This window comes from Ascidia mentula, chromosome 6 (assembly GCF_947561715.1).
Source record: "Ascidia mentula chromosome 6, kaAscMent1.1, whole genome shotgun sequence".
NCBI lineage: Eukaryota > Metazoa > Chordata > Ascidiacea > Phlebobranchia > Ascidiidae > Ascidia > Ascidia mentula.
In genome coordinates, this window is record NC_138571.1 from 10,969,715 (window position 1) to 10,995,810 (window position 26,096).

Consider the following 26,096-nt stretch of genomic DNA (forward strand, 5'->3'; position numbering starts at 1 on the left):
AATAGGCTCCACGTCATGTGAAAGAGCGCAAGCATTCTTGTAGTAACAAAAATTTTCCCAGCCTAAAGGTTGTCATGGATTGAAACAACACAGTTAAGATATTTAAACGTCTGTAATATCATCCTGTGTTGTTGGTGCAGTGCTTGATATTTGTCACAATATTAATGCAAATACCTGCCAGCCATCTTCACAGTAAACCTCTTCCCCAGATCTGAGACGTTGGCGACCTTCAAGTGCGGAAGTTTTGCAAGATTCGGAATGCACAAATTCGTGAAGATTTTCCAGTCCTACAGAAATACTGTGATGAATTCTGGTTGGTTTCAATCAACGGACGCATGAAGTAGGTCGAGGTTTTAATATAAGGAGGTTGCTGTTATCTGTTTCCTGCTTCACGTTGATTTGCCGACACATGTGGAGTCAACAACTTTACGACGATTTTGCTACAATTGTTTCAAATTATCCGAATTTGATAAATGTAATAAATTAGTGGCGGTTAACCAGAAGTGAAATGTTTAATGTAGGATTATCCCCATTGTGCAGTTATCTGCTCAAAATTCCGGCAGACGATTATTTCCTGACTACAGTGATTCAAGATTTACTTTGTCCCAATACATTCTGTCCAACGTGAATGTTTTGCTTTTTGCATTACGATTCAATCCCATGTATTGTTTTTAAATTTTGGAAAACATTTATATCTTGTTGTTGCACATAATCATACTTTACTGCTCCCTAGCCCCTTTGGTGGCTATGGGTAACTTTGTTTCTGGGTGTTGCGTGAATTTGTGAGTGACCGAGGTTTATTCGAGGTCGAAAAGTGTTACCAGTATTCAATACAGGTTAGATACAAGTTTTAAACTTGTCATAAGTATAATTATCAGGTGAGTAGTAAAGGGTGATAGAGTAGAGAACGGGGAGACTTCCTTCCTGTCTCTCTGCTACTCTTTCCGGTTAGGGAGACAGGAAAGAGTACTCTTTCCGTTCTCTTTCGTATGCATTTCAAAGGGGGACATGTGTCAGGGAGATACTCACAGTTACTCATGAGCCTTCCGGTCTTGATTGGGAGTAAAATAAGATTCTCCTATTGTTTGTCTCTTTCCGGTGTCGCAATCGTGATTCTATTTTTATCTTGAGCGTGTGAACTTTGTTTGTTTCCGTGCAAGCTGTTTCCATGCAGTCTGTTTTTTGGATATTATGCTATGCATATGGTGCCTTCATGTCAGCGAACAATGTGAATTCCAAACATTCCCAGGCTAGAGTTGTGTAATATTTCCGCAGAGAGATATCGCCGTTTTGATAGTCACACTATTGTCAATGCGTATCTAAGGCCGTTGTTTTTTAAGGGTTTCCCGATTGAAGTCGCGCCCATTCATTCCCATGTTGAAGTATCCCTATGTTTCCGATTTCTACGGATTTTCACATCTTTCATGACGCGCATGCCGTTCTCTTAGCCATCTGGTTTGTTGGCCCATATTGCCTGGGCAGTATGGGAGATCATTGGTTTTCGCCATATGGCGTGGATCTTTGTAAAAAATCATGCGAAAAGGTGATCGGAAACTTTTCCCGCGCATTTCACAGGCGTAAACTCCGAGATTGATGCCTATTATACAATCAATCCATGCATTTCCTTTGATTTTTTTTTGGCCACACCGATTTCCGTTGTTTTTCACGGTGTGACACTCTTGACTAGTATAAAAAAGAGTGCGCCCATGGAGAGTTTCTAAGTGTCTCGCGATAGGGATACGACTTGCCAACGTAAATTAGCGGATTGAATGCGCACCTTCAAAATCGAAAATGCTTGTGCGATTTCACTGCGGTTTTTGCGGCAAGCATTTTGCCAAAGCAGATGAAGCCATGGAACATGAATCACAATGTAATCAATGTGCAGCGTGCAATCACTGCGGTAAAAGGTAAACCTTTCATTTATAAATCGCCACCGCAGGAGCTAAAGCCGCCTCTTACAGGTTTATCTCGCTTCACAATATCAAACGTCACAGGGAGAGGCATTGCGGGGGTGCACACAAACGCCCGATGTAAGTTGTCTACGATTTGTTTGTTTTCCCGTTATTAACCGTGTCTGGTATTTAGCGGAAGCGGACAGGAGGCGTCTAAAAGATTCCGTGTTTGGCCGATTCAGTCCAGCAATGCATCAAGACACACGTAATTTATGCTTTTTCCGCTCTTATCCTTGACAGTTTATAATTTATTATCCCCTTTTAGCGCGGCGTCGGCGTCTGATAATGTGATTCAGGGTAGATACGTCATGGACTTCTCCCAACAAAGTCAAAGTCACATGTTTCCTGTACATGAGGCGACGGCAGGCTTTAGCGGCCAATACAGCGCCGCGTTGAAAAATTTAAATCTGGCACAGCCTTCCATGTTAACCAACGAGAACGAATCCGGGTAAGACGGGCGTTAAACCATAGCATTTCAACGACGTCATTACTCGCTTTCACACAGCATGGCACCTGCGGCAGACAATCAAAACTCTGGCACACCGCTTCCGATTGCCCAGTCACACATTTCAGGGGATATTTCACAGCCACCAAGTGAAGTGAGTTTTTTTGATTTACTGGCGATGCGGACGCAAGGTATCCATGCAATGTGCCTGTGTAACTGTCTAATCTAATCGATAACCCGATGTTGCTTTAACAGCGCCCCTAGCGTGGTCGATGCAATGGCCGCCTGCCCTGACACCATAGATGGAATTCTGCGTGACTTGGGTATTTTAAACCCGTTGAAGCATGACGAGCCGTTGTTATCGGGCGCGCGTGGCAATGACACGCCGGCCCATAATCCTGCACCATTGCTTAACCCGTGCGGTGCGAAATGGTAAGACGGCCGTCACCGTCATGAAACTGCCTCATGTAAATTATTTTATTGATCAGGTGTATAGAGAATGCCGGTCAACAGGCTACACCCGCCGTCGGCGGCGAAAGTAGGTGTGTTAAACATCACGACGTTTGTGCGCGGGTTGATAACATTCATTTGTGGTTAGACGCTTTCAAACCGGCGGCGGCGCTAACCGACAGTTGTTGATATCCGACGAGCCGCCACCGCGAGATGATTTGATTGCCTGGCGCTGGATGGCAACACGTACTCAAGCGCGTATTGGCCGTGTCACGTCATTGTACAATTTCTCGTTGCCAATAGCCTGGACTCTTGTTGATGCCATCGTCCATACTATATTGGGTGACGGACAGATGGCATTTAAAATTAATTGCAGTTTTGGCTTCATTCTTGTGAATCAATCGGGGGAACGTCGCTATTATCATGCATCGGACAATAATGCCAATTTCTTTCCACATCCAACACTAATACAATCGCGTGATGATCTGCTCGAATTTTTTCAAAATCTTGCGGACTGCGACCATCTTGAGGCGGTTAGAAGACAACGCCCTGACTCGAAATGGAAAGTTGACGTATTGACAAACATCACTTTCTATGTTTATTACACACTGCACGCATGGATTGGAAGTCCTGTTAATTTACCAAGACATCTGACGCGCAACACCGGTCTTGTGACATTTCACAGAACCGCCGGCCGATCACCGATAATCTGTGTTTATTCCGGTGTATTGCTTCACACATGAGTACGTCACGGGTCGGCGCGCCAAGTCCCACAGCAACGCAATTATGTCAACGGTTCACAGGCAAAAATTGCATTGCGGGCTTTCCCGGTGTGCGCCTGAGTTTTCTACCGGCGGTTGAAGCTTGCTTTGATTTGAACATTAACGTCTTTGAACTGCAAGCATCGGGGGTGAGCCGAATTCTGTACCGCAGTTTTCGTCGTCTCCAGAAAAAACGCACCGCAATCTTGAATCTGGATCTTACAAACAATCACTTTAGCTACATCTTCAATTTTTCTCTTTATGCATCAAGTTTCACCTGCCCCGTCTGCAAGGCGGTCTTCAATCGCATGGACCGATGCTTCCAGCACCAGAAAACCTGTTCTCTTATCACACGTGAAGTATTCCCAGGCGGCTGCTTTCGTATTGCTCCGACAGTTTTCGACCGTTTGCGAATATTCGGTATCCACGTTCCTTCGGAATATCGATTCTACCCCTTTGTTGTTTGTTATGATTGGGAAGCAATGATGAGCCAGCGGGATTTACCTGATGCGACCGCGAAAACTGCATGTCTTGCTGAGCACATACCACTTAGTGTTGCGGTGTGCAGCGACGTGCCAGGGTTTCAGCAAGGTAAATGCTTTGTGACAAACGGCCAACCACAGGAACTTATGAATCGTTTTGTGGGTTACCTGGGGGAAATTCAAGGTCGGGCCACACATTTAATGCAGGAGCGTTTTGAATGGCTTCTGGCTCTTTTGGAAACAAAAGTACAGCAAGCGCTGTTACTCGACCCCGGCCAGGGGGTGCACCCCATCGAATCACTGCGAGATGATCTGCCTGCTTATTTACAAATAATCCCCGTAGTGGGTTTTAATTACGGGCGGTATGACCTTCCGTTGACACGACAATGGCTCATAGAGGCATTAAAAGACGACGACATTGGTTTCGTGGCGAAGAAAGGAAATAATTTCTTATGTATTCAAACCAGTCGCTTCTCTTTCTTGGACGCACGAAACTATATATCGCGCCAAACGTGAATTACGCAAGTTTCTTGAAAGCGTTCGACTGCGAGGAATCGAAAGGTGTATTTCCGTACGAGTTTGTGGACTGCATCGCCAAGTTAAACGTGACAAGTTTGCCACCAAGAGAAAAAGTTAAACGTGACAAGTTTGCCACGTTTTACAGTTCACTGAAGCGCGAAAGCATTTCTCAAGAGACGTACGATGGATGCTTACGTGTCTGGAAGCAACAGAAAATGAGCACCCTTAAAGATTATCTTATGCACTACAATCTGCTTGACGTGGTGCCGTTCGTTCAAGCGATGGGGAACCTCCGGGCGTTATTCACTCGCTCGGAAGTGGACATGCTCAAACAAGGTATATCTCTGTCCGGCTTGTCACTCAAGATCGCCATGAAAGATGCCATTAAGACAAACGACGACGTGTATTTTGCGTTGTTCCCCGAACGCCACAAGCATCTATTCCATCTGATACGAGACAATCTTAGGGGCGGTCCGGCGATTATATTTTCCCGGTATCATAAACGGGACGAAACGCGGATTCGGGCGCTGGAATTTGGTGAAAACGCACGGTTATGCAAGGCTGTCATTGGTTTTGACTGCAACTCAATGTATTGTCATTCTACTGGACTTAAAATGCCAACAGGCTATTATTCGGTGGCCACATTAAACGAAGAAACAAAGCTGTTCGAAGTTGACCGATCGGCGCGTTATGGTTTCTTAGCTGATGAATGGCTTCGCTGGCGCTCCTTTGCCGATGGTGTTCATATTCAGAGACAGATGAATGGCGGAGAGGTGTGCATTGGTCGTAAACGTATACCAGTTGACGGGTATGCAGACCGGGGGAATACCCTGTATAATTTCCACGGGTGCTACTTCCACCGCTGTGTTCGGTGCAGTGAAAAATTCAGCTTCAGTGACCCGGAACGCACATTGGAAGTCCGCCGAAAGACGGTGGAAATTGCAGCCTATCTCCGTGGGCTCCAATATCAGCTAATTGATATCTATGAGTGTCAATGGAACGAACTAAAACGAACCGATGCGTACGTCCAGGCGTTTCTATCCGCGTTTCTATACCCAGGCCGCATACACGTCTGCCGCGGGTGGTGACCTTTGAGTCGCTGTTGGCCGGAATAGCCGATGGCAGTATTTTCGGTGCCGTAGAATGCGACATACACGTGCCTAAGGAACTGTGGGACACATTCAAGGATGTTTCGCCTATATTCAAGGCCGCGAAAGTTGGTCGTGAAGACATAGGACCTTTAATGTCCGCGTATGCAGAGAAGCAGGGCCTACTGAAAACCAAGCGACAGATGCTTATAGGCGCAATGCACGCCGAACGGATTCTTCTTGCTTCCCCTTTGGCCGAGTGGTATTTGAAGCATGGCCCTAAAATTACGCAAATTTACCGCGTGATTGCATTTGAACCGCGAGCATGTTTCAGCCATTTTGCGGAAACGGTCACGGCGGCGCGGCGACAAGGTGATGTTGACCCTGCCAAACGGAGCTTGGCGGACTTTTATAAGTTGTCAGGTGAGGTTTTTTTATGATGTCACCGCTGTTTTAAGGTCCATTTAGCTCCCACTTCTCACTGAGGTCGCACCCCACAAGGCTAACATTCCGTTGGTTGTTTAAACGCGTGTAACGATCGCCTCGCGCACCCATTTTCACCAACGCGAGAATTGCACTTTGCTTGGTTAGACGAACCGATAATCGTGTATCGATTGGATTGCTGCTTCCTGACATGCGCTGTTAAGCAGTCTTTCTGCAATCACGTTGTTTGCTGGGTCACTATAGTGGCCTGTGGCGTTTCGCAGGCAACAACCGCAATTTTGAAAAAACGTGATCTGTAATCGTGCGAAAACATTGTTGGGGCACAGAGTTAACCTTTAACCTTATTATTTTCATCACCAAGGCAACGGTATATACGGTTCAGTGCTTCTAAGAAAAGACAAGCTTATGAACGTGAAGTACTGTGACCAATTGACGGCGGGACGCGTTGTACAAGACCCCAACTTTTACCACATGACAGAAATCAATCAAGACCTGTATGAGGTGGAAACCACGAAGAAGCGAGTGCGTCAAGATAGGCCCATTCAAATGTCATACTTCGTCAACGAGCTGGCCAAATTAAATCTCCTCCAGATTGTATATGATTGCTTTCAACGGTACTTTGTGCGACAGGGGTACCAGATTTGCCTATGTGACACCGACAGTGTGTACATTGCACTTAGCGCCGACACGATTAACGAAATTATAAAACCGGATCTACGCCGTGAATTTTATGAGAATTATGAAACTTACTTTCCCGCAAAAGCTTGCAAAATGCACCGGGACTGCTTTATAGAAGATATGACATCACATGGCCGTTTTGAGCAAGCCGACTGCTGCCGCGCGCACGAGCGTTTTTGTCAACGTGAAATGGGAAAGTACAAATGTGAATTCTACGGTCACTCCGTTGTGGCGCTTTCCGCGAAGACTTATTTCTGTCAAGGCGATACAATGAAGCGTGCTTCGAAGGGTTTATGCAAGGCACAAAACCCACTTAACGCTGATGATTATTTACATGTCCCCAAAACAGGGAGGCCGCGTGAAGGAACCAACGTCGGCTTTCAAGTTGTAAATCAGCGACTTTTCACACGCAGCGGAAATCGCGTTGGATTAAATTATTTTTACGCCAAGCGGATAGTTCTCCCCGACGGTGTCACCACGTCACCTTTGCTGCTATGACAAAATGCGTGTATTTTCATTTCGACTTTCGTTTTGAGAATTCGTACTTTTTCGAGAATGCTATTCATGCCAAATAAAAAATGCTAAGAAACGAGATTTCTTAATTGATGGTCACTTGATGGTGCCATTGAACGCGGAGCACAGGACACAAAACCGCACGGTTCATGTGACCACGCCCACCGACACGCCAGTTTGCCCTTTTTTCTGTGTTCTCTTCCAGCTTGCTTTAAAGTCTGTCGCGCGAGGTTTTTGGGGCCATCACAATTTTGTCACAATTGCGAAAATGCCAAACAGGAAGATTCAAGCAATGAACTGGGTGCAGGGAGTTCCTTCTGCTCAAAGCACGGAACAAGTTGTCGCTGCCATCTGCCGTGAGCAAAAGAAATCAGGCAAGTGCAATCGTTTTTAGAATTTAAGCTGTGTGCCAGCGTGCCGTTAACGCAAGACAACTAACACAGAATTCATATTTGTTGCAGGCACGAAATTGCGCTGTGCGTCTTTCTATAGGAAATACGATGGGCAGTGCTTCAAACTCCAAGGCCTCTATGACGTGGCAAAAACGCTCATGCTCGAAAGTCCGGTGGTGGCCATTTTCCCGAAAATCGAGGATGGATTTGAACGGTTAATGTTAATTTATTACGCCACTGCATCTGATGACACCGAGTGTATTATCGCGTCGCGCATTCGTCAAAAGTCGATTGAATTGCAGAGTACAGGTGTAACCATGTGCTTTAAGCCTAGAGCAGTTTTTTCACCGGAGAAGTACATAGCTCCGATCGCTTTGGATTGTCAATACTATAAATGTTTCGGTTCTAAAGTGCTTACCGATTGTGTGACAGCTAAGGTTATGGGCACCATCGAGCAATTATGCTCGCAGTTTGGCGCGATACGTGAGATTGACCAATCGGAAATACCGGATACGCCTGCCTCGCCGGATTCACCAAGTTACAGTCCCTTGCAGGACTCCCAAGTGTACTAATTTTGTATTTAAGACCCTCCCCCGGCCCCGATTTCAACCCGGTAATTTTTTTTTTTTTTAATGTAAATTTAAATAAATTTTTAATTTGAATTAAATTTAATAAAATTTAAAAAATTTAAATTTAAATAAATTTTTAATTTAAATTGAATTAAATTTAATAATTTTTTTTTATAGGGGGGGGGAGAAACCGATACATTGTAGAACGGAGTATTTTATCGTCGCAGAATGTGTTGCGCCATGTCGCGGGATTTTTGTGCCGATGTTTGTTGTTTTGTCGCCTTTTCCGCGTGGAATAAAAAAATACAGAGAGAAAATGCCCCTTGTCAGACACAAAACACCCAGAAATAAATCATGTCTGTTTACTCACAAATCCGATACAAATCTCTCCACCAACAAATCATTACCACGTAAATCATTTGAATACAAATTCACGATTTCCCTTGGGCTAAAGCCGCGTGCGCGTAATGCCGAGAAATAAATGCAGTGCGCTCCGCAGGAGATGGACAATGGGTGCTGTACAACACGCGTATTGAGACGAAACGGCTTTACTGTAGTGTTGGCTTCTAAAAAAGCGCTAAACTCCTGAAGGTACGGTGGTCTGGCGAAAGTATCAAACATTTCACCGTAACCGTGAGCGTCAAAATAAAAAGCAATCCAATGTATTCCAGGTTGACTGGATAGATCGCTGTTCACAATATACAACGCAGGGGGTCGATGACGTAACGAAGCGAGTTCGTCTCGTGCGAAGACACCGTGAAAAACACGCTCTGTCGCCGGGTCACGTGAGAGTAAGGCGCCGATTTGTAGCTCATCCATTATGAAGCGAAATCCGTCACCACGTGCGATAAAGATCGATAGTCAGTAAATTGTCGAACTCAAGAAATGCAATTATCGCTACAGGCGCAGCGATCGCGTTTTTAAATCGCACCTCCAAGCGCACCGAACCGGAACGCCGGAGGTCGAAGGTTGCAAGGTCGCTGTGGTCGGTGTAATGACCGCCTTGGAAATCGGGCTTGAATGCGGTGGCGGGATAAATACGGCCATCTACGTGCAAAGCTAGGTATGTAATGTTCATGTGTTTGAACTCAAAGGGATTTCGGTCAAAGGCCCCGTTGTAGGCCGCGGCGTCGACGAACCCGAAAACGCATCTGACCGGTATTTGACCGGTCACTAGAGCATCGCAAACCGTGGTCATACTACCGCCGGCGATCGTGAAAACGCGAACTTCCGATCGGCGCATCGCGTACTTGGCAGAATTGGATTGTAAAATCTTTTGGTGCGCGACAGTTACAGCCGCATTAAGTTTAACCTTGCGGACGAATAATCGCACATCCATCACATTGATTTTCACATTCGCATCAGCGGCGGCCATCACAGCAAACTCGTCCTTACCGCGCGTAAGACGCAAGCGAATGTTGACGCCGTTTAAGATGTACTTGGACTGCTGACATAAACTGACGTGAAGTTTAGACAGCATTTCGATTGAACGGCTCTCGGCCGCCATCGCGCGACGGGTTTGAAATCCACTGTTACTTCGCGTCAATGCGTTCATCTGCCCTGCGTGGTCACCATGCCAAAGCGATGTGGTCAGTTGTGTATTCTTCGCTTCCGATCCAAATGATAAAAGTGTCTCGATGTACGATTTGTAAGCGTAATTATTACTGGAGGGCGTCACCGTTTTATTGTTGAGAGACAGTTCCATTTGACTGAACAAGGCGTGTGCGAAATAATTTGACGGTGCCACTGGAGCGTCCGCGTCCAAATTTGTGCCATCAGCTTTGGTGATACGAACGGTACACGACAGCAACGTGTCGTTAAGGTCAACGTAATGCTCTCCGTCCGCGGCGATCAAAAAATCATACGGCCCCGCGTCTGTTACCGTAGCAAGGGGTAAATGTTCGACAAAGAGCGATGAGTTTACGCTGGTTTGCGTCGGCTTCAGTGTAAATAAATCCAATTCGCTTTTCGCACAACGCATCGAGTGCTCACTGATTAACGCCATCCCTCAAGCGAAAATGTCGTCACGGTTGCTGCGATTGTAACTCTTCACTATGCGCGGCAGTGCGCCAGTGAAATTATTATTGCCCGTGTGCGTAAAGTGGCGCCACAAACGCTCTTTCAGTGTGCGGTTAAAGCGTTTCACCACCGACGCTTTCGTTTCCTGATTGCACGTCGTGTAAAATTGAATGTTACGCTTCGAAAGCCACTTTTGAAAGACACTGTTCACAAACTCGCGACCCGCATCTGTTGCAGTTGATCCGGTCGCCGCCCGCTCGCACGAATCACACGATCGACTGCCCACACTAGACTGGAACCGGTTTTTCGCTTAATGCAAACCACCCAAACGTATTTAGAGAATACATCGATAATGGTTACTAAATATCGCACACCACGATTTTCACGAGCAAGTTTCTGTACTTCGACCAGATCTATTTGCCACAAAGAATCGATTCCAGACACAACGACACGTGAACGCAAAAAATGTTTACGACGGGGCTTATGCAATCTTGACTGCCTAGCCACCGTTTCACCGTTTTATGGCTTGCACCCACAGCAGTCCGTAGCCGGTTCACACCACCAAGACTGCCAGGGTGCGCGGGATCGTAGTAAGCGCGGCTTAAATCTCTTGCCATCGCGACAACGACTCACGAACAACGCTCCGACGACGCGGAATGTGTGAAGTAGACGGCACCGGCGCAGCCCTTTTAGCCAAAAGCGTTTTGGGCGCGTTCGCATCACTCAGTGCTGCAATGAATTTAGCTTCGCCAATCGGTTTCAGGCCTCGAGGAGATTTTTTGCGCAACACACCATGTATCAAATCCTCGATATTACTATTAGCAACGCTTTCGCCCTTCAAAACAAGTTCGCCCGACGGAAAAAATCGATTCCGGGCGCTTCGCGAATAAACGAAATCAATGACTCGGCTTTAACTTTTAGTGTTTTCGGCATAGGTCGGACAACGTGCTGCGCAATAGCCTCCTTTCGGTCGGTCGTATCGTCGTTCTTGCGCTCGATGATCGTCATTTTCATGGGTTTATTCGCTTGTTCTTCGCTGAGGAACCGATAGCGCTGCAGGGCTTGCCCGTACAACTTGACCTTTTCCTCGGCTGGCCTTGCGTCGTAAATGAAGATCATGCATTTCACAATCCAGTTCCGATAAAACGCGATCAACTGGTGACGCCGAAGCTGGCGCCTTGTCGCGCATTGTCTTTAAAACATTTGGATCGATCAGAGCAAGCTTGTGCACAGATTCCATCAGCGCCGAGCGAATAAACCCGCTAGAGCAAGGACCACTGTTCCAATGAGAGACCCCCAGGAGTGCGGCCAGAAATCCCCCGCGTTGAATCAACTGCGTTCCCGCGTCGCCAGCGTCTTTTTTCTCGAACAATTCGCGCAAAACGTTTTTGTGCCGCAGTAACTTCTATTGATCGCGCTCGATCAAATCAACGTCACCCTCAGCACGTTATAGCTACACTCACAAATACACTTCATCGAATCGGGGCCGGCCGCTTTTATGAACGCGCGCACGACTCTTGGTTCGGCTTTGCATATCGTATTCAAAACCGCCGCGTGTTAACCACAAGACTTTTAATTCACGCATGAACGACCTAGCGTGGTCAAGCGAGCTGTTTGTCTGACTAGAATTTTGTTTGAGCGGAGAATATGACGTTCCTAAAATCGTGTAACAAATTTTAAAGAACCTTTGTTGTATCACATAAGTCTCCAATGAACCACAACGTTTTTGACGTATGTCCCTGTTGTAACTTTACTTTTCAATAAACGTAGTAGTGTAGCGAACGGAACGGAAAAAGGAACGAAATGGCGCGGACAACACGCTGCGCAATAGACGCTTTTCGGTCAGACGTATCGTCGTTCTTTCGCTCGACCATCGTCATTGGTTTATCCGCCTCTTCAAGCTTTTGCACACATTCCATCAGCGCCGAGCGAATAAACCCGCTAGAGCAGGGACCACTGTTCCAATGAGAGGTCCCAGCAGTGCGGACAGGAATCCTCCGCGTTGAATCAACTTGCGTTTTCGCGTCACCGGCGTCTTTTTTTTGACCAATTCGCGCAAAACGTTCTAGTGCCGCAGTAACTTCTGTCGGTCGCGCTCGGTTAAATCAATGTTACCCCTTAGCACGTTATGGCTACACTCGCAAATACACTTCATCAAATCAGGGCCGGCCGCATTTATGATCGCGCGCACGACTCTTGGCTCAGCTTTGCACAGCATATTCAAAACCGCCGCGTGTTTATCGAGTCGACGGGACATGTCAAAAGTTCTTCGGAACGTAAGCGAACGATGTTTCACCGCGGAACACCCCTGTTCGCAGACGAAGCTTGTCAGGTGTTTCTTGCCGACAATCGAATACCAAATAACCATGTGCGACCGATGTCGCATCCATATATGCGTCTCGCACGGCCCTAACATGGGATGGAAATACTTGTTTGGCGAGGTGGTTTATCTGAGACGAATCCCTGGGATTTTTAAAGACCACCAGATAGTGTGCGTTCAAACTGATTGTCCGATGCTCGCTGCCTTTCAGGAAAAGATTCTGAACGATGTAAATCACACTCGTGTCTTTATGATGACTGCCCTGGGTGAACAAACGTGAGACAATTTTACTGCTTTCGGACATCAAGTCGTCGAGAATCAAGAGGGTTCGTACGCCCGTATCCACAGAGGTTGGCGCACCTTGGACAAACTCGATCGAATCGGGTAGACTTTCATACGCGGATTGCCACTGATCGTAGTACCAAATAATCCGCTCCGGGCGGGGCACGATGAGATTCTCTTGTATCAGACGGGAGACGAAACAAGTCTTCCCACTTCCAGTTGGACCGGAGATTAGACATGTAAACGGGTGAGCAAATTCCATTGCGAAAAGCAATCCGTGCAACTAATCAACCGCTCAAACGTTTTCCGCCCAGTGCTTCAGTTGAAATGCGGCAAATCACCATGCACACATAATTATACCAAATGGAATTCACCCGCAACGCCGAGTATGCGAGATTATACTCAAGTGATTGACAAGATCGTTTATCGACCATGTCATCAATCATGTCATCGCAACGTCATTAGAAATAACGGTCCAATTCAGGAAACAATTCACCAGATAGTTTCACAAACGCCACACGACCACTCAGTGAACTGCGTGTGACCTCGAATTCCTTGGCGAGGACATCTCAAACAAAGTTCACACGCTCAAGATAACAATAAGGAACCTCGCAAAAAAATGCATCTGCGACCCACACTAAAAAAAGGGGGGGGGGGGGGGGGCGTTGACGAAGCGGAGGCGGGAACAATTAACGAATGGATAACGCGATACATGGAGGCTGGTGAATTCCCTGGAGCAATTCACAAGTGATTGACAAGATCGTTTGTCGACCACGTCATCAATCATGTCATCGCAACGTCATTAGAAATAACGGTCCAATTCAGGAAACAATTCACCAGATAGTTTCACAAACGCCACACGACCACTCAGTGAACTGCGTGTGACCTCGAATTCCTTGGCGAGGACATCTCAAACAAGTTCACACGCTCAAGATAAAAATAGAATCACGATTGCGACACCGGAAAGAGACAAACAATAGGAGAATCTTATTTTACTCCCAATCAAGACTGTAAGGCTCATGAGTAACTGTGAGTATCTCCCTGACACATGTCCCCCTTTGAAATGCATACGAAAGAGAACGGAAAGAGTACTCTTTCCTGTCTCCCTAACCGGAAAGAGTAGCAGAGAGACAGGAAGGAAGTCTCCCCGTTCTCTACTCTGTCACCCTTTACTACTCAGGTGATTGGTAAGTATGCAGATATCCACACCACTAGGGGCAGAAAAAACTCACTCCTGACGGGTAAAGATTCTAGCATTTGTTATTTTAACACATATATGAGAATCGATTCAAATGAAACTAAACTCAACTGTTGGAAGTGTTATTCAGTTGACCTTGCAGTTGAACCACTTTGTTCGACAACTCTGTGAAAATATTCGATGTGTGAGTGGAATTGAGTGTTAAGTGCATGAACTTAACTGTTAGATGTGCGGTTCTGCTCACTCTGCAGTTGATCCACTCTGTTCGACAGCTCTGTGAATATAATGTTCGATGTGTGAGTGGACATTGAATGTTAAGTGCATAAACTTAACTGTTAGATGTGCGGTTCTGCTCAATCTGCAGTTGATCCACTTTGTTCGACAACTCTGTGAAGATAATCTTCAATGAATTTACTTTAATATGATTTTATGAGAGTTCACCGTGTAGGGGATTTGTTGTACTGCTGTGTTTGTATCAAATATCTATCTGTACTGCTTGGTTTGTTAAAGCTTCCTATCCAACTATAAATTTTGTCAAAAAGTGTTTAGAGAAGAATCTCATACCTGCAACAAGCCTCATCAAATCTTCTTTGCCAGCCACAGGTCCTTGGTCTCCCTTTTCACCTCGGTGACCTCGAGGTCCACGTGGTCCCATCTTTCCTGGTCTTCCAGTCTCTCCTCTGGCACCTTTCAAGCCGGAATGTTCTATCTCTGATCCTTGTTCTTGTCCGTCACAAATGGAAACCACTCTGCATACTTGTTGTTGTTGGTGAGTTATGACAAGATGGCCGACCAACAAAACTCCAAACAAAATCAATTTCAACATTGTCAAAGAAGCTAGACTTTGAAAATCTGTAAATAGTTGCTCAGTCATCACATGGTAATTAACAAAGTAAACGCCATCGTTAAATTTGCCCCCAGAATATAAATACACGTTTATGCTGCGTAGATGAAACAAACATGAAAATAATGCAAATGATTAAATGTGGAGTTTAAAGGAAAGTTGCGCATAATCCAACCTTAAACTGTTGACCAATGTTACGTTACTTAATGTAAAACTTTCAGTGCGGCCAGCAATTATGCAAGGAAGCGCTCAGTGCGTGAGTTCGTTGATTGTTAATTGCGCATAACTGCATTGTCCCGTCTACTGAGGTCTGAACAACATCAGTAAACGAACGCAATGAAAAGAATGCTGTATGTACATCGTTGCCAAATACACCACAAACCTTTGTTAGGACAAACTGATTTGTCAATAGTTGCGATACAAATGTCACTTTTTTGATTTCTTACGTCACCCAATGTAAAAAGCCACCTGCCACAAGTCACATGATGCTTCATGATCGCAATGCGTCGACCTAGACACGCGCCGATCACGCATTCATCACGTGGACCGCTTGGTCTCGACGTAAACCAATGTCCAACCGCATTTAAAAAAACAATTTTGAAGTACTTCTAAGTCAATTAGCATTATGCGCTAAAGGTGATTTGATGTAGATACAAGTCAGCCGCACAGAAAGTATTGAGAATATTTGTTTATGATTAAAGTTTTTTTTGTGATAACAAAGGAACAAACATATCCTTGTAAACGAGTTTTGCAGTCGAGTTATCCATCGCAAATTACATCTGGCATCTCTACTTGGTTTAAACTTCATTTTCAACTCTATCAGTTATAACTTGTCCAAGCACGAGTGACATTAAACCACGGTCAGCTGCAATACAAGCTTGATCTAAACTGGATAACGTTGCGTTTCCAACCACACAGACCCGAGCAAACTCCAAGCAGTAATCACGACGCAGCTGTGACTTGCTTAAAACCTTCTTCAAGTTGCCGGAGACCTTTGAATTTTCAAAGGACCCAATCAGACCTGAGGTATTTCTGTCTGAATACCAATGGTTGACACTGAATTGAGACGAATTAAATATGTTGAAAACCTAACTTCTGAATTGGATGAAAGACAGTGAAAAAAGTCGCTTAAATATACAAGTTTTGCATGTTCATATTCAAATGAAATATTACACACAAATATTTTCGTATCTTGCTCCTGGTTGTCAGGTGAATTTCTTTTCTCATTTTAACAAAACCAGGTGGATGACGGATCGCTAATATTAAAGAACTTATGCGTTGTTTCTTTTCCTAATTCTCTGCTTTCAAACAAACTATTACATACGCAACTATTCAGATACCAAACAATGAACCTTTTAATGCTTTGTCTAATATTAATATGATGACTACAATCGCTCAACACCTTATAGAACGTTGGCAACACAATTGACGTCACGACACAAAACTGCAAAAAAGTGGGGAAATGCTTCGTTGGCGCAGAGCGTGAAGTCAATTCAAGTTTGCAGTGAGGCGTGAAGGAATGTGGGTGGAGTGGTTTGGGGCAAATGGAGTTGCACTGGTTTCATTAAATGGGCGCCTGACTTTATTAAACGGACTAATGTTAAAAACGACAATAAAACGTACATACAATTCCAGCAGTAATACATGCTTTCGCATAGCAAGGCAGGATCGCCCCACTTGGGGGGGCTTTTTTTTAGTGAAAGCGTGATATTACTTCTGCGTTGTCTGATTACGGTGGTGGAGATCCTCTACGTATGTCAAGGTCGCATGTTGTGCGCTTGCGCACCAGTGTACTTTGGCCACAATATACCTCGTGAAGCCACTGAGCTCCTGTAGCCCTGTTTGTAGAGCGTTGGGCCTGGTTAGCCCAGGGTCGTGAGTTCAAACCTCACCCGGAGCTTGATTTTTAAGATCTCGCTCCGACTTGTCGGGAAAAGTGGTTGATCCAGCTCGGCTGCAATGCCTTGGCTGCGAAGCCTGTGAACTTTACAATTCCAGTAAACGCCCGACACTAAAAACAACCGTACAGCTCAACGCCCATCTCAAAACTAACGTGTCATACACACAGCACTTCTTGCACCGGCTAATCAACCAATCAACTGTATGTTTAGGCAGGGGAAGATACAGGTTCAATCGATGGTCTCAAAGTGGTTGATGCTTTATTAAGTTGCGCAGTCAAACTTGAGACAAGCAAAACACTCGTTCATGAGGCGGCAACCGCAATACGAGAAAGGCAATGGCGCGCTTCGATGCACAGGCGAACACTGTAGTCGCCATAATCTAAATTTTACTTTTCGCCCCACCTGACAGATGTGCACAGAGGTAACAAGTTGTCAAACTCTCTTTCCCACTGGTTGATTTGGTCACACACACACATATATATATCAATGGATTGGTTATTGTTGTATCTGCTTTGGTGATGCTAGCTGGAGCACAGGAAGGCGCATCTTACCGATATTTTGTTTTTTCAGAATATGACGTTCATCAGATTACCAATAGTTCGAAGCAGTTTTGCCTGTATTGATGATCACTTACCATTGCTTCCAGAATAATGAACACAACATTACGGCAAACAACCATATTTGAGGGTTTTGGGATAAAATGGCCTCCAATTTAATATATTCAGGGTTAAGTCCGTCACCACTTGTTACTTGGAGATTTGATGTAATGTAAATCGTCCTCTAATGTGTGAATTTGCCCTCCTTTGGGGCATAACGATAAGAATTCAATTTCATGCTCCGGGAACCGTTGCTTGTGGACAATATCAGCATCAGCACTCGCAGGACAAAGCACAGCCTGCTGTTCTTTCATGAAGTCGATATTGAGTTGATTTAATAGCGAAAGATAATTGTAGACCCAACTGCTACCTTTCGGTTAAAAGATTGAACACGAATTTAAACAACAAAACGAAGTTCTCCTTGTAAGCGAAAAGTTCAATAAATACTGCAAGTATATCAACCTGGCAACTTCGTGTCGCAGTTTCATCGCATGCTTGGCCAACGCAGTCTTGCTGGCATCTTTCGATGCGACATCACGGCGATGCTCTTTCAGTCGCGTCTTAAAGGCCATTCCGGTTTCGCCAATGTAAATACCATTGCAATATTTGCATGGTATTAAATAGACCATTCCCTTTGGCTAGGAAGTTTCCGTAGCAATAGGTTATGATATTAGATTGCCTAGCGTTGTATGGGGCTTAGTGTAGACCTTTATGCCATAATCCGACATCAATCTTCGCAATGTTTCGTTAAGGCCAGGGACGTAGGGAATAACAACTGTTCCGCTAGTGGGCGTTTCATCCTTACGGGTGACTGCCGGTCTCTCTTAAGCGTGCCGTAACAATAGTGATTGCTAGGGATACCGGTACATTGGTGAGCAATGACACCACATCAAAGGCTACCATGCTGTCATGTTGCGCCACTCCTAAACTCCGTACCTCGACAGCAAACTCGCGTGAGTTTTTCACATGGTGCGGAATATTGCCCAAGAAAGGAGCGATTATTTTAGCGTTCTTGAGTCGTTTCACATTCACAAAAACAGTGGATGCGTCAACGACAAAGAACAATGCGTTTACTTTCCGGCAGTTTACAACAATTGCTTGTAACTGTTGCGCCTCCCGCAGTGTTTCGTGTTTTGCCTCTGCCACGTGATCTGACAAGCGGTGTCAACCTGTCCTTTCTTCTTTTTTGTGCCCTGGATGTTTTAGTGCAGTTTACTTTGAAATTGCGGCATCAATACCTGATGAAGTCTCGCCGCATGGCAGACGAAACGTCGTAAAATACAGCACGTATATTTTATGCCAGAACAGCGGTACATTTTAAACTAAAGCAAACCATTATTCAAAGTTTTGCAACATTTGTACTTAGTTAAGAATTGGTTTATTGGCATACACACCCATCCAAAATTCGGTTGATAGATTCCCAAACCCGTTCTTGTAATCCACCCAATCTCTATCGAAACTCACAGATCCATCATAACGACGCTGGAACACCTGGTATTTATAAGTAAAACACTTGACACTGATTTTCGGTGAATTGGTCTAAAAAAGTTAGATGACCTCTATGTCAATATATGACTTTTCACTTTCATGTGTAATTTCCTGACCTTTATAAACAACACAATCCCGGGCGTATGATTAAGTATTGTAGTGTGAAATCGTAAATTACTTGGCGTGCATATTCACCTCGCTTACCCAACTTAGCGCTGGTGCCAGGGATTGCCCACCCCTGTGTTAGTGATATTTACCACAGTATCAATACCTGCCACCCATCTTCACAGTAAACTTCATCTCCCGATCTGAGATGTTGGCGACCTTTAAGATCTGAAGTTTTACAGGAGACCGACGAAACAGTATACATGAGATTCCAGAGATCTGCAGACGGTTAAAACTCATCAGATAGACAGAAGTCTTTGAGTTAAACTCATTCACACGCAAGTAGGCGGTGAGAACCCCACAATATTTGAGTAGTAAAGGGTGACAGAGTAGAGAACGGGGAGAACTTCCTTCCTGTCTCTCTGCTACTCTTTCCGGTTAGGGAGACAGGAAAGAGTACTCCTTCCGTTCTCTTTCGTATGCATTTTAAAGGGGGACATGTGTCAGGGAGATACTCACAGTTACTCATGAGCCTTCCGGTCTTGATTGGGAGTAAAATTAGATTCTCCTATTGTTTGTCTCTTTCCGGTGTCGCAATCGTGATTCTATTTTCATCTTGAGCGTGTGAACTTTGTTTGAGATGTCCTCGCCAAGGAATTCGAGGTCACACGCAGTTCACTGTGTGGTCGTGTGGCGTTTGTGAAACTATCTGGTGAATTGTTTCCTGAATTGGACCGTTATTTCTAATGACGTTGTGATGACATGATTGATGACGTGGTCGACAAACGATCTTGTCAATCACTTGTGAATTGCTCCAGGGAATTCACCAGCCTCCATGTATCGCGTTATCCATTCGTTAATTGTGCACGCCTCCGCTTAGTCAACGCCCCCCCCCCCCCCCTTTTTTTTAGTGTGGGTCGCAGATGCATTTTTTTGCGAGGTTCCTTATTTTTATCTTGAGCGTGTGAACTTTGTTTGAGATGTCCTCGCCAAGGAATTCGAGGTCACACGCAGTAGTTCACTGAGTGGTCGTGTGGCGTTTGTGAAACTATCTGGTGAATTGTTTCCTGAATTGGACCGTTATTTCTAATGACGTTGCGATGACATGATTGATGACGTGGTCGATAAACGATCTTGTCAATCACTTGAGTATAATCTCGCAAACTCGGCGTTGCGGGTGAATTCCATTTGGTATAATTATGTGTGCATGGTGATTTGCCGCATTTCAAATGAAGCACTGGGCGGGAAACGTTTGAGCGGTTGATTATTTGCACGGATTGCTTTTCGCAATGGAATTTGCTCACCCGTTTACATGTCTAATCTCCGGTCCAACTGGAAGTGGGAAGACTTGTTTCGTCTCCCGTCTGATACAAGAGAATCTCATCTCATCGCGCCCCGCCCGGAGCGGATTATTTGGTACTACGATCAGTGGCAATCCGCGTATGAAAGTCTACCCGATTCGATCGAGTTTGTCCAGGGTGCGCCAACCTCTGTGGATACGGGCGTACGAACCCTCTTGATTCTCGACGAATTGATGTCCGAAAGCAGTAAAATTGTCTCACGTTTGTTCACCCATTTACATCGTTCAGAATCTTTTCCTGAAAGGCAGCGAGCATCGGACAATCAGTTTGAACGCACACTATCTGGTGGTCTTTAAAAATCCCAGGGATTCGTCCCAGATAAACCACCTCGCCAAACAAGTATTTCCATCCCATGTTAGGGCCGTGCGAGACGCATATATGGATGCGACATCGGCCGCACATGGTTATATGGTATTCGATTGTCGGCAAGAAACACATGACAAGCTTCGTCTGCGAACAGGGGTGTTCCGCGGTGAAACATCGTTCGCTTACGTTCCGAAGAACTTTTGACATGTCCCGTCGACTCGATAAACACGCGGCGGTTTTGAATACGCTGTGCAAAGCCGAACCAAGAGTCGTGCGCGCGATCATAAAAGCGGCCGGCCCCGATTCGATGAAGTGTATTTGTGAGTGTAGCTATAACGTGCTGAGGGTGACGTTGATTTAATCGAGCGCGATCAATAGAAGTTACTGCGGCACAAAAACGTTTTGCGCGAATTGTTCGAGAAAAAGACGCTGGTGACGCGGGAACGCAGTTGATTCAACGCGGGGGATTTCTGGCCGCACTCCTGGGGGTCTCTCACTGGAACAGTGGTCCTTGCTCTAGCGGGTTTATTCGCTCGGCGCTGATGGAATCTGTGCACAAGCTTGCTCTGATCGATCCAGCTGTTTTAAAGACAATGCGCGACAAGGCGCCAGCTTCGGCGTCACCAGTTGATCGCGTTTTATCGGAACTGGATCGTGAAATGCATGATCTCATTTACGACGCAAGGCCAGCCGAGGAAAAGGTCAAGTTGTACGGGCAAGCCCTGCAGCGCTATCGATTCCTCAGCGAAGAACAAGCGAATAAACCCATGAAAATGACGATCATCGAGCGCAAGAACGACGATACGACCGACCGAAAGGAGGCTATTGCGCAGCACGTTGTCCGAGCTATGCCGAAAACACTAAAAGTTAAAGCCGAGTCATTGATTTCGTTTATTCGCGAAGCGCCCGGAATCGATTTTTTGCCGTCGGTCGAACTTGTTTTGAAGGGCGAAAGCGTTGCTAATAGTAATATCGAGGATTTGATACATGGTGTGTTGCGCAAAAAATCTCCTCGAGGCCTGAAACCGATTGGCGAAGCTAAATTCATTGCAGCACTGAGTGATGCGAACGCGCCCAAAACGCTTTTGGCTAAAAGGGCTGCGCCGGTGCCGTCTACTTCACACATTCCACGTCGTCGGAGCGTTGTTCGTGAGTCGTTGTCGCGATGGCAAGAGATTTAAGCCGCGCTTACTACGATCCCGCGCACCCTGGCAGTCTTGGTGGTGTGAACCGGCTACGAACTGCTGTGGGTGCAAGCCATAAAACGGCGAAACGGTGGCTAGGCAGTCAAGATACATACACATTGCATAAGCCCCGTCGTAAACATTTTTTGCGTTCACGTGTCGTTGTGTCTGGAATCGATTCTTTGTGGCAAATAGATCTGGTTGAAGTACAGAAACTTGCTCGTGAAAATCGTGGTGTGCGATATTTAGTAACCATTATCGATGTATTCTCTAAATACGTTTGGGTGGTTTGCATTAAGCGAAAAACCGGTTCCAATCTAGTGTGGGCCGTCGATCGTGTGATTCATGCGTGCGGGCGGCGACCGGATCAACTGCAAACAGATGCGGGTCGCGAGTTTGTGAACAGTGTCTTTCAAAAGTGGCTTTCGAAGCGTAACATTCAATTTTACACGACGTACCATCAGGAAACGAAAGCGTCGGTGGTGGAACGCTTTAACCGCACATTGAAAGAGCGTTTGTGGCGCCACTTTACGCACACGGACAATAATAATTTCACTGGCGCACTGCCGCGCATAGTGAAGAGTTACAATCACAGTCATCATCGCAGCATCGGCATGAGTCCCGCGGAAGTCACTCACGCTAACGAGGAGGAAGTTTGGAGTAATTTGTACAGCGAGCAAGCCTGCCCGGACACTTGCACATTGCCGGTCGGTGCACCTGTTCGGGTTGCTTCCGCTAGCGCATGCTTTAAAAAGGGCTACGTCCCCCAATGGAGCCAAGAATTGTTTCTTGTTCATTCGCGACGCAGTGGACGCCCGCCCACTTACAAAGTGCGCGATTACAGCGGCGAGGTTATTCGGGGGACGTTCTACGAACAGGAGTTGCAACGCGTGAACAAACGTACCTTTGAGGTGGAGAAAAAGTCTTGCGAACCAGAAAAAGGCGCGGTGTCAAGCAGTATCTGGTGAAGTGGCGACATTACGGCGAGAAATTCAATTCCTGGATCGATGGACGATCGTTCCAGCACGGCGAATAGAAGCGAGTGGAGCTTTTTCGGCAAGGAAGCCCCACGGTCTGAAGTGGTCTTTGTATTCCAAATCGTCGTGATTTATTCGGTGATTGTGACGAGATTGCTCAACTTAACGGTTGGAAGTCCCAGTCAAAGCCTGTGGACTACGCTGTTAGCAAGCTCCGTCGGTTACGTATTGCCCGCACCTAAGCTGAAAAAACGGCGCAATGTACGTGACCCTGCCATCGAATAATTCCGTGGACATCTTCCCGAACAATCGTCCGTCCGAATTTACAACAAAGCTACCCGCCGTTATTTCCCTCGACACTGGCGAGTGGGAAGTTAGCCTGAGCGAGATTATATTCCCGCATTCGTGGAATAATATTGGCGAATTCGAAGGCTGGTTTGACTTGACGCAAGGTGGCAGCACGCAGCGCTACACGCTAAATGTGGGCCATTATGAAACCGGGCGAATTTTAGTGCAACGAATGCGGAAAATGGAAGATTTTAAAATCAAACGCTTGACCGGTCAAGGTCTGTTCACCTACGATGAGACAACGCAACGCACTGGTGCGCACGTTCCAGAGGGTTTTGCGGTGACCCTCTCACCGAAACTGGCACACTTGTTGGGTTTCGAACGCGTCGAGCTGCCCCCGGGTCAGCATACGAGCGCGCGCCGATGCGACGTTTCTACCGAATACTCCGCAATATATGTTTATACGGACATCATTCAACCTCGCGTGGTTGGAAACACGATGGCGCCGCTACTAGAAATAGTTCCGGCAGGCGACGGAATTGGCAAATTACACCGTGTACGTTTCACGCGTTTGGCATATCATCCGGTTCGCATTCGACATTTCGGCACAATCCAAACGGCTTTATATGACGGTTTCGGTAAACTCATATCATTTGAACGTGGTAACGTCATCGTAACACTACATTTCCGTAAGAAGCCGCTTCGCCTTTGAACATGACTCATCACATACCGTATAACGCTGAGGCCGACTTTAGAGATTACGAGAACTATTATCACTGCCAGGCCGGCCGGGGCTTACCGCATTTCGCTGGCGCGCTTTCGATGCGCGGACATGGGCTCGGTAACCTGTTCGCCAGTTTTGGCCGCGCCGTGTTACCGGTGCTAAAATCAGGCGCGCGACAAGTGGGCAAGCAGTTTCTGGAATCAGGTGTCAGTTTTGCAAGTGACGTCATGGCCGGACACACTCCGCGAAAGGCGGCTATAAAGAGGTCGCGACAGGCGGGTCGCACGTTATTAGCCACTGCGAGTCATAACTTGACGTTGCCACCTGGCGAACCGGCGAAGAAGCGGAAACGCAGGAAACCGGCAGGCAAACGCAAGCGCAACCGTGACGATATTTTCGCTTGAAGGATGGCGTTAATCAGTGAGCACTCGATGCGTTGTGCAAAAAGCGAATTGGATTTATTTACACTGAAGCCGACGCAAACCAGCGTAAACTCGTCGCTCTTTGTCGAACACTTACCCCTAGCTACGGTAACAGACGCGGGGCCGTATGATTTTTCGATCGCCGCGGACGGAGAGTATTACATGGACCTTAACGACACGTTGCTGTCGTGTACCGTTCGTATCACCAAAGCTGATGGCGCAAATTTGGATGCGGACGCTCCAGTGGCCCCGTCAAATTATTTCGCACACGCCTTGTTCAGTCAAATGGAACTGTCTCTCAACAATAAAACGGTGACGCCCTCCAGTAATAATTACGCTTACAAATCGTACATCGAGACACTTTTATCATTTGGATCGGAAGCGAAGAATACACAACTGACCACATCGCTTTGGTATGGCGACGACGCAGGGCAGATGAACGCATTGACGCGAAGTAACAGTGGATTTCAAACCCGTCGCGCGATGGCGGCCGAGAGCCGTTCAATCGAAATGCTGTCTAAACTTCACTTCAGTTTATGTCAGCAGTCCAAGTACATCATAAACGGCGTCAACATTCGCCTGCGTCTTACGCGCGGTAAGGACGAGTTTGCTGTGATGGCCGCCGCTGATGCGAATGTGAAAATCAATGTGATGGATGTGCGATTATTCGTCCGCAAGGTTAAACTTAATGCGGCTGTAACTGTCGCGCACCAAAAGATTTTACAATCCAATTCTGCCAAGTACGCGATGCGCCGATCGGAAGTTCGCGTTTTCACGATCGCCGGCGGTAGTATGACCACGGTTTGCGATGCTCTAGTGACCGGTCAAATACCTGTCAGATGTGGTTCGGGTTCGTCGACGCCGCGGCCTACAACGGGGCCTTTGACCGAAATCCCTTTGAGTTCAAACACATGAACATTACATACCTAGCTTTGCACGTAGATGGCCGTATTTATCCCGCCACCGCATTCAAGCCCGATTTCCAAGGCGGTCATTACACAAGAAGCTATTTGTCGCTTTTCACGGGTACCAATTCGCATTATGAAAACCGGGGCAATTCCATATCGTATCGCTCGTATCCGCGCGGATACTGCTTGTTTTGTGTGGATTTGACACCCGACCACAGCGACCTTGCAACCTTCGACCTCCGGCGTTCCGGTTCGGTGCGCTTGGAGGTGCGATTTAAAAACGCGATCGCTGCGCCTGTAGCGATAATTGCATTTCTTGAGTACGATAATTTACTGACTATCGATTTTTATCGCCACGTGGTGACGGATTTCGCTTCATAATGGATGAGCTACAAATCGGCGCCTTACTCTCACGTGACCCGGCGACAGAGCGTGTTTTTCGCGGTGTCTTCGCACGAGACGAACTCGCTTCGTTACGTCATCGACCCCCTGCGTTGTATATTGTGAACAGCGATCTATCCAGTCAACCTGGAATACATTGGATTGCTTTTTATTTTGACGCTCACGATTACGGTGAAATGTTTAATACTTTCGCCAGACTACCGTACCTTCAGGAGTTTAGCGCTTTTTTAGAAGCCAACACTACAGTAAAGCCGTTTCGTCTCAATACGCGTGTTGTACAGCACCCATTGTCCATCTCCTGCGGCGCCCACTGCATTTATTTCTCGGCATTACGCGCACGCGGCTTCAGCCTGCGGGAAATCGTGAATTTGTATTCAAATGATTTGCATGGTAATGATTTGTTGGTGGAGAGATTTGTATCGGATTTGTGAGTAAACAGACATGAATTATTTCTGAGTGTTTTTTGTGTCTGACAAGG

At 46.3% G+C, this 26,096-nt stretch overlaps 2 protein-coding genes across 14 annotated transcripts in view; one reads left to right on the plus strand and one right to left on the minus strand.

Annotated features, from left to right (window-relative positions):
• Nucleotides 1–14,949, minus strand: part of LOC145906105 (uncharacterized) — a 268,399-nt gene extending 253,450 nt beyond the window's left edge. For 11 of the 13 annotated variants that reach the window (XM_082993503.1, XM_082993496.1, XM_082993501.1 and 8 more), the window contains exons 1-3: nt 14,677–14,949; nt 14,446–14,499; nt 14,333–14,386 (exon numbers count right to left, since the gene is read on the minus strand). In XM_082993503.1, the coding sequence (XP_082849629.1) occupies nt 14,333–14,386; nt 14,446–14,499; nt 14,677–14,938 (370 nt within the window). In that variant the 5' untranslated portion in view covers nt 14,939–14,949. The remainder of the gene's footprint in view (nt 1–14,332; nt 14,387–14,445; nt 14,500–14,676) is intronic. The other 2 variants (XM_082993493.1, XM_082993498.1) reach the window with 2 other exon arrangements.
• A 9,344-nt stretch (nt 14,950–24,293) lies between these two features.
• On the plus strand, nt 24,294–25,223 carry LOC145907183 (uncharacterized protein F54H12.2-like). Its single transcript, XM_082994613.1, has one exon. It carries the CDS (start codon nt 24,294–24,296, stop codon nt 25,221–25,223), a length of 930 nt encoding a protein of 309 aa, XP_082850739.1.
• The last annotated feature ends 873 nt before the right edge of the window (nt 25,224–26,096 follow it).

What these genes read in the sequence shown, in the direction of transcription:
- LOC145907183 (XM_082994613.1), top strand. Translation starts at nt 24,294, where the DNA reads ATGGCGTTAATCAGTGAGCACTCGATGCGTTGTGCAAAAAGCGAATTG.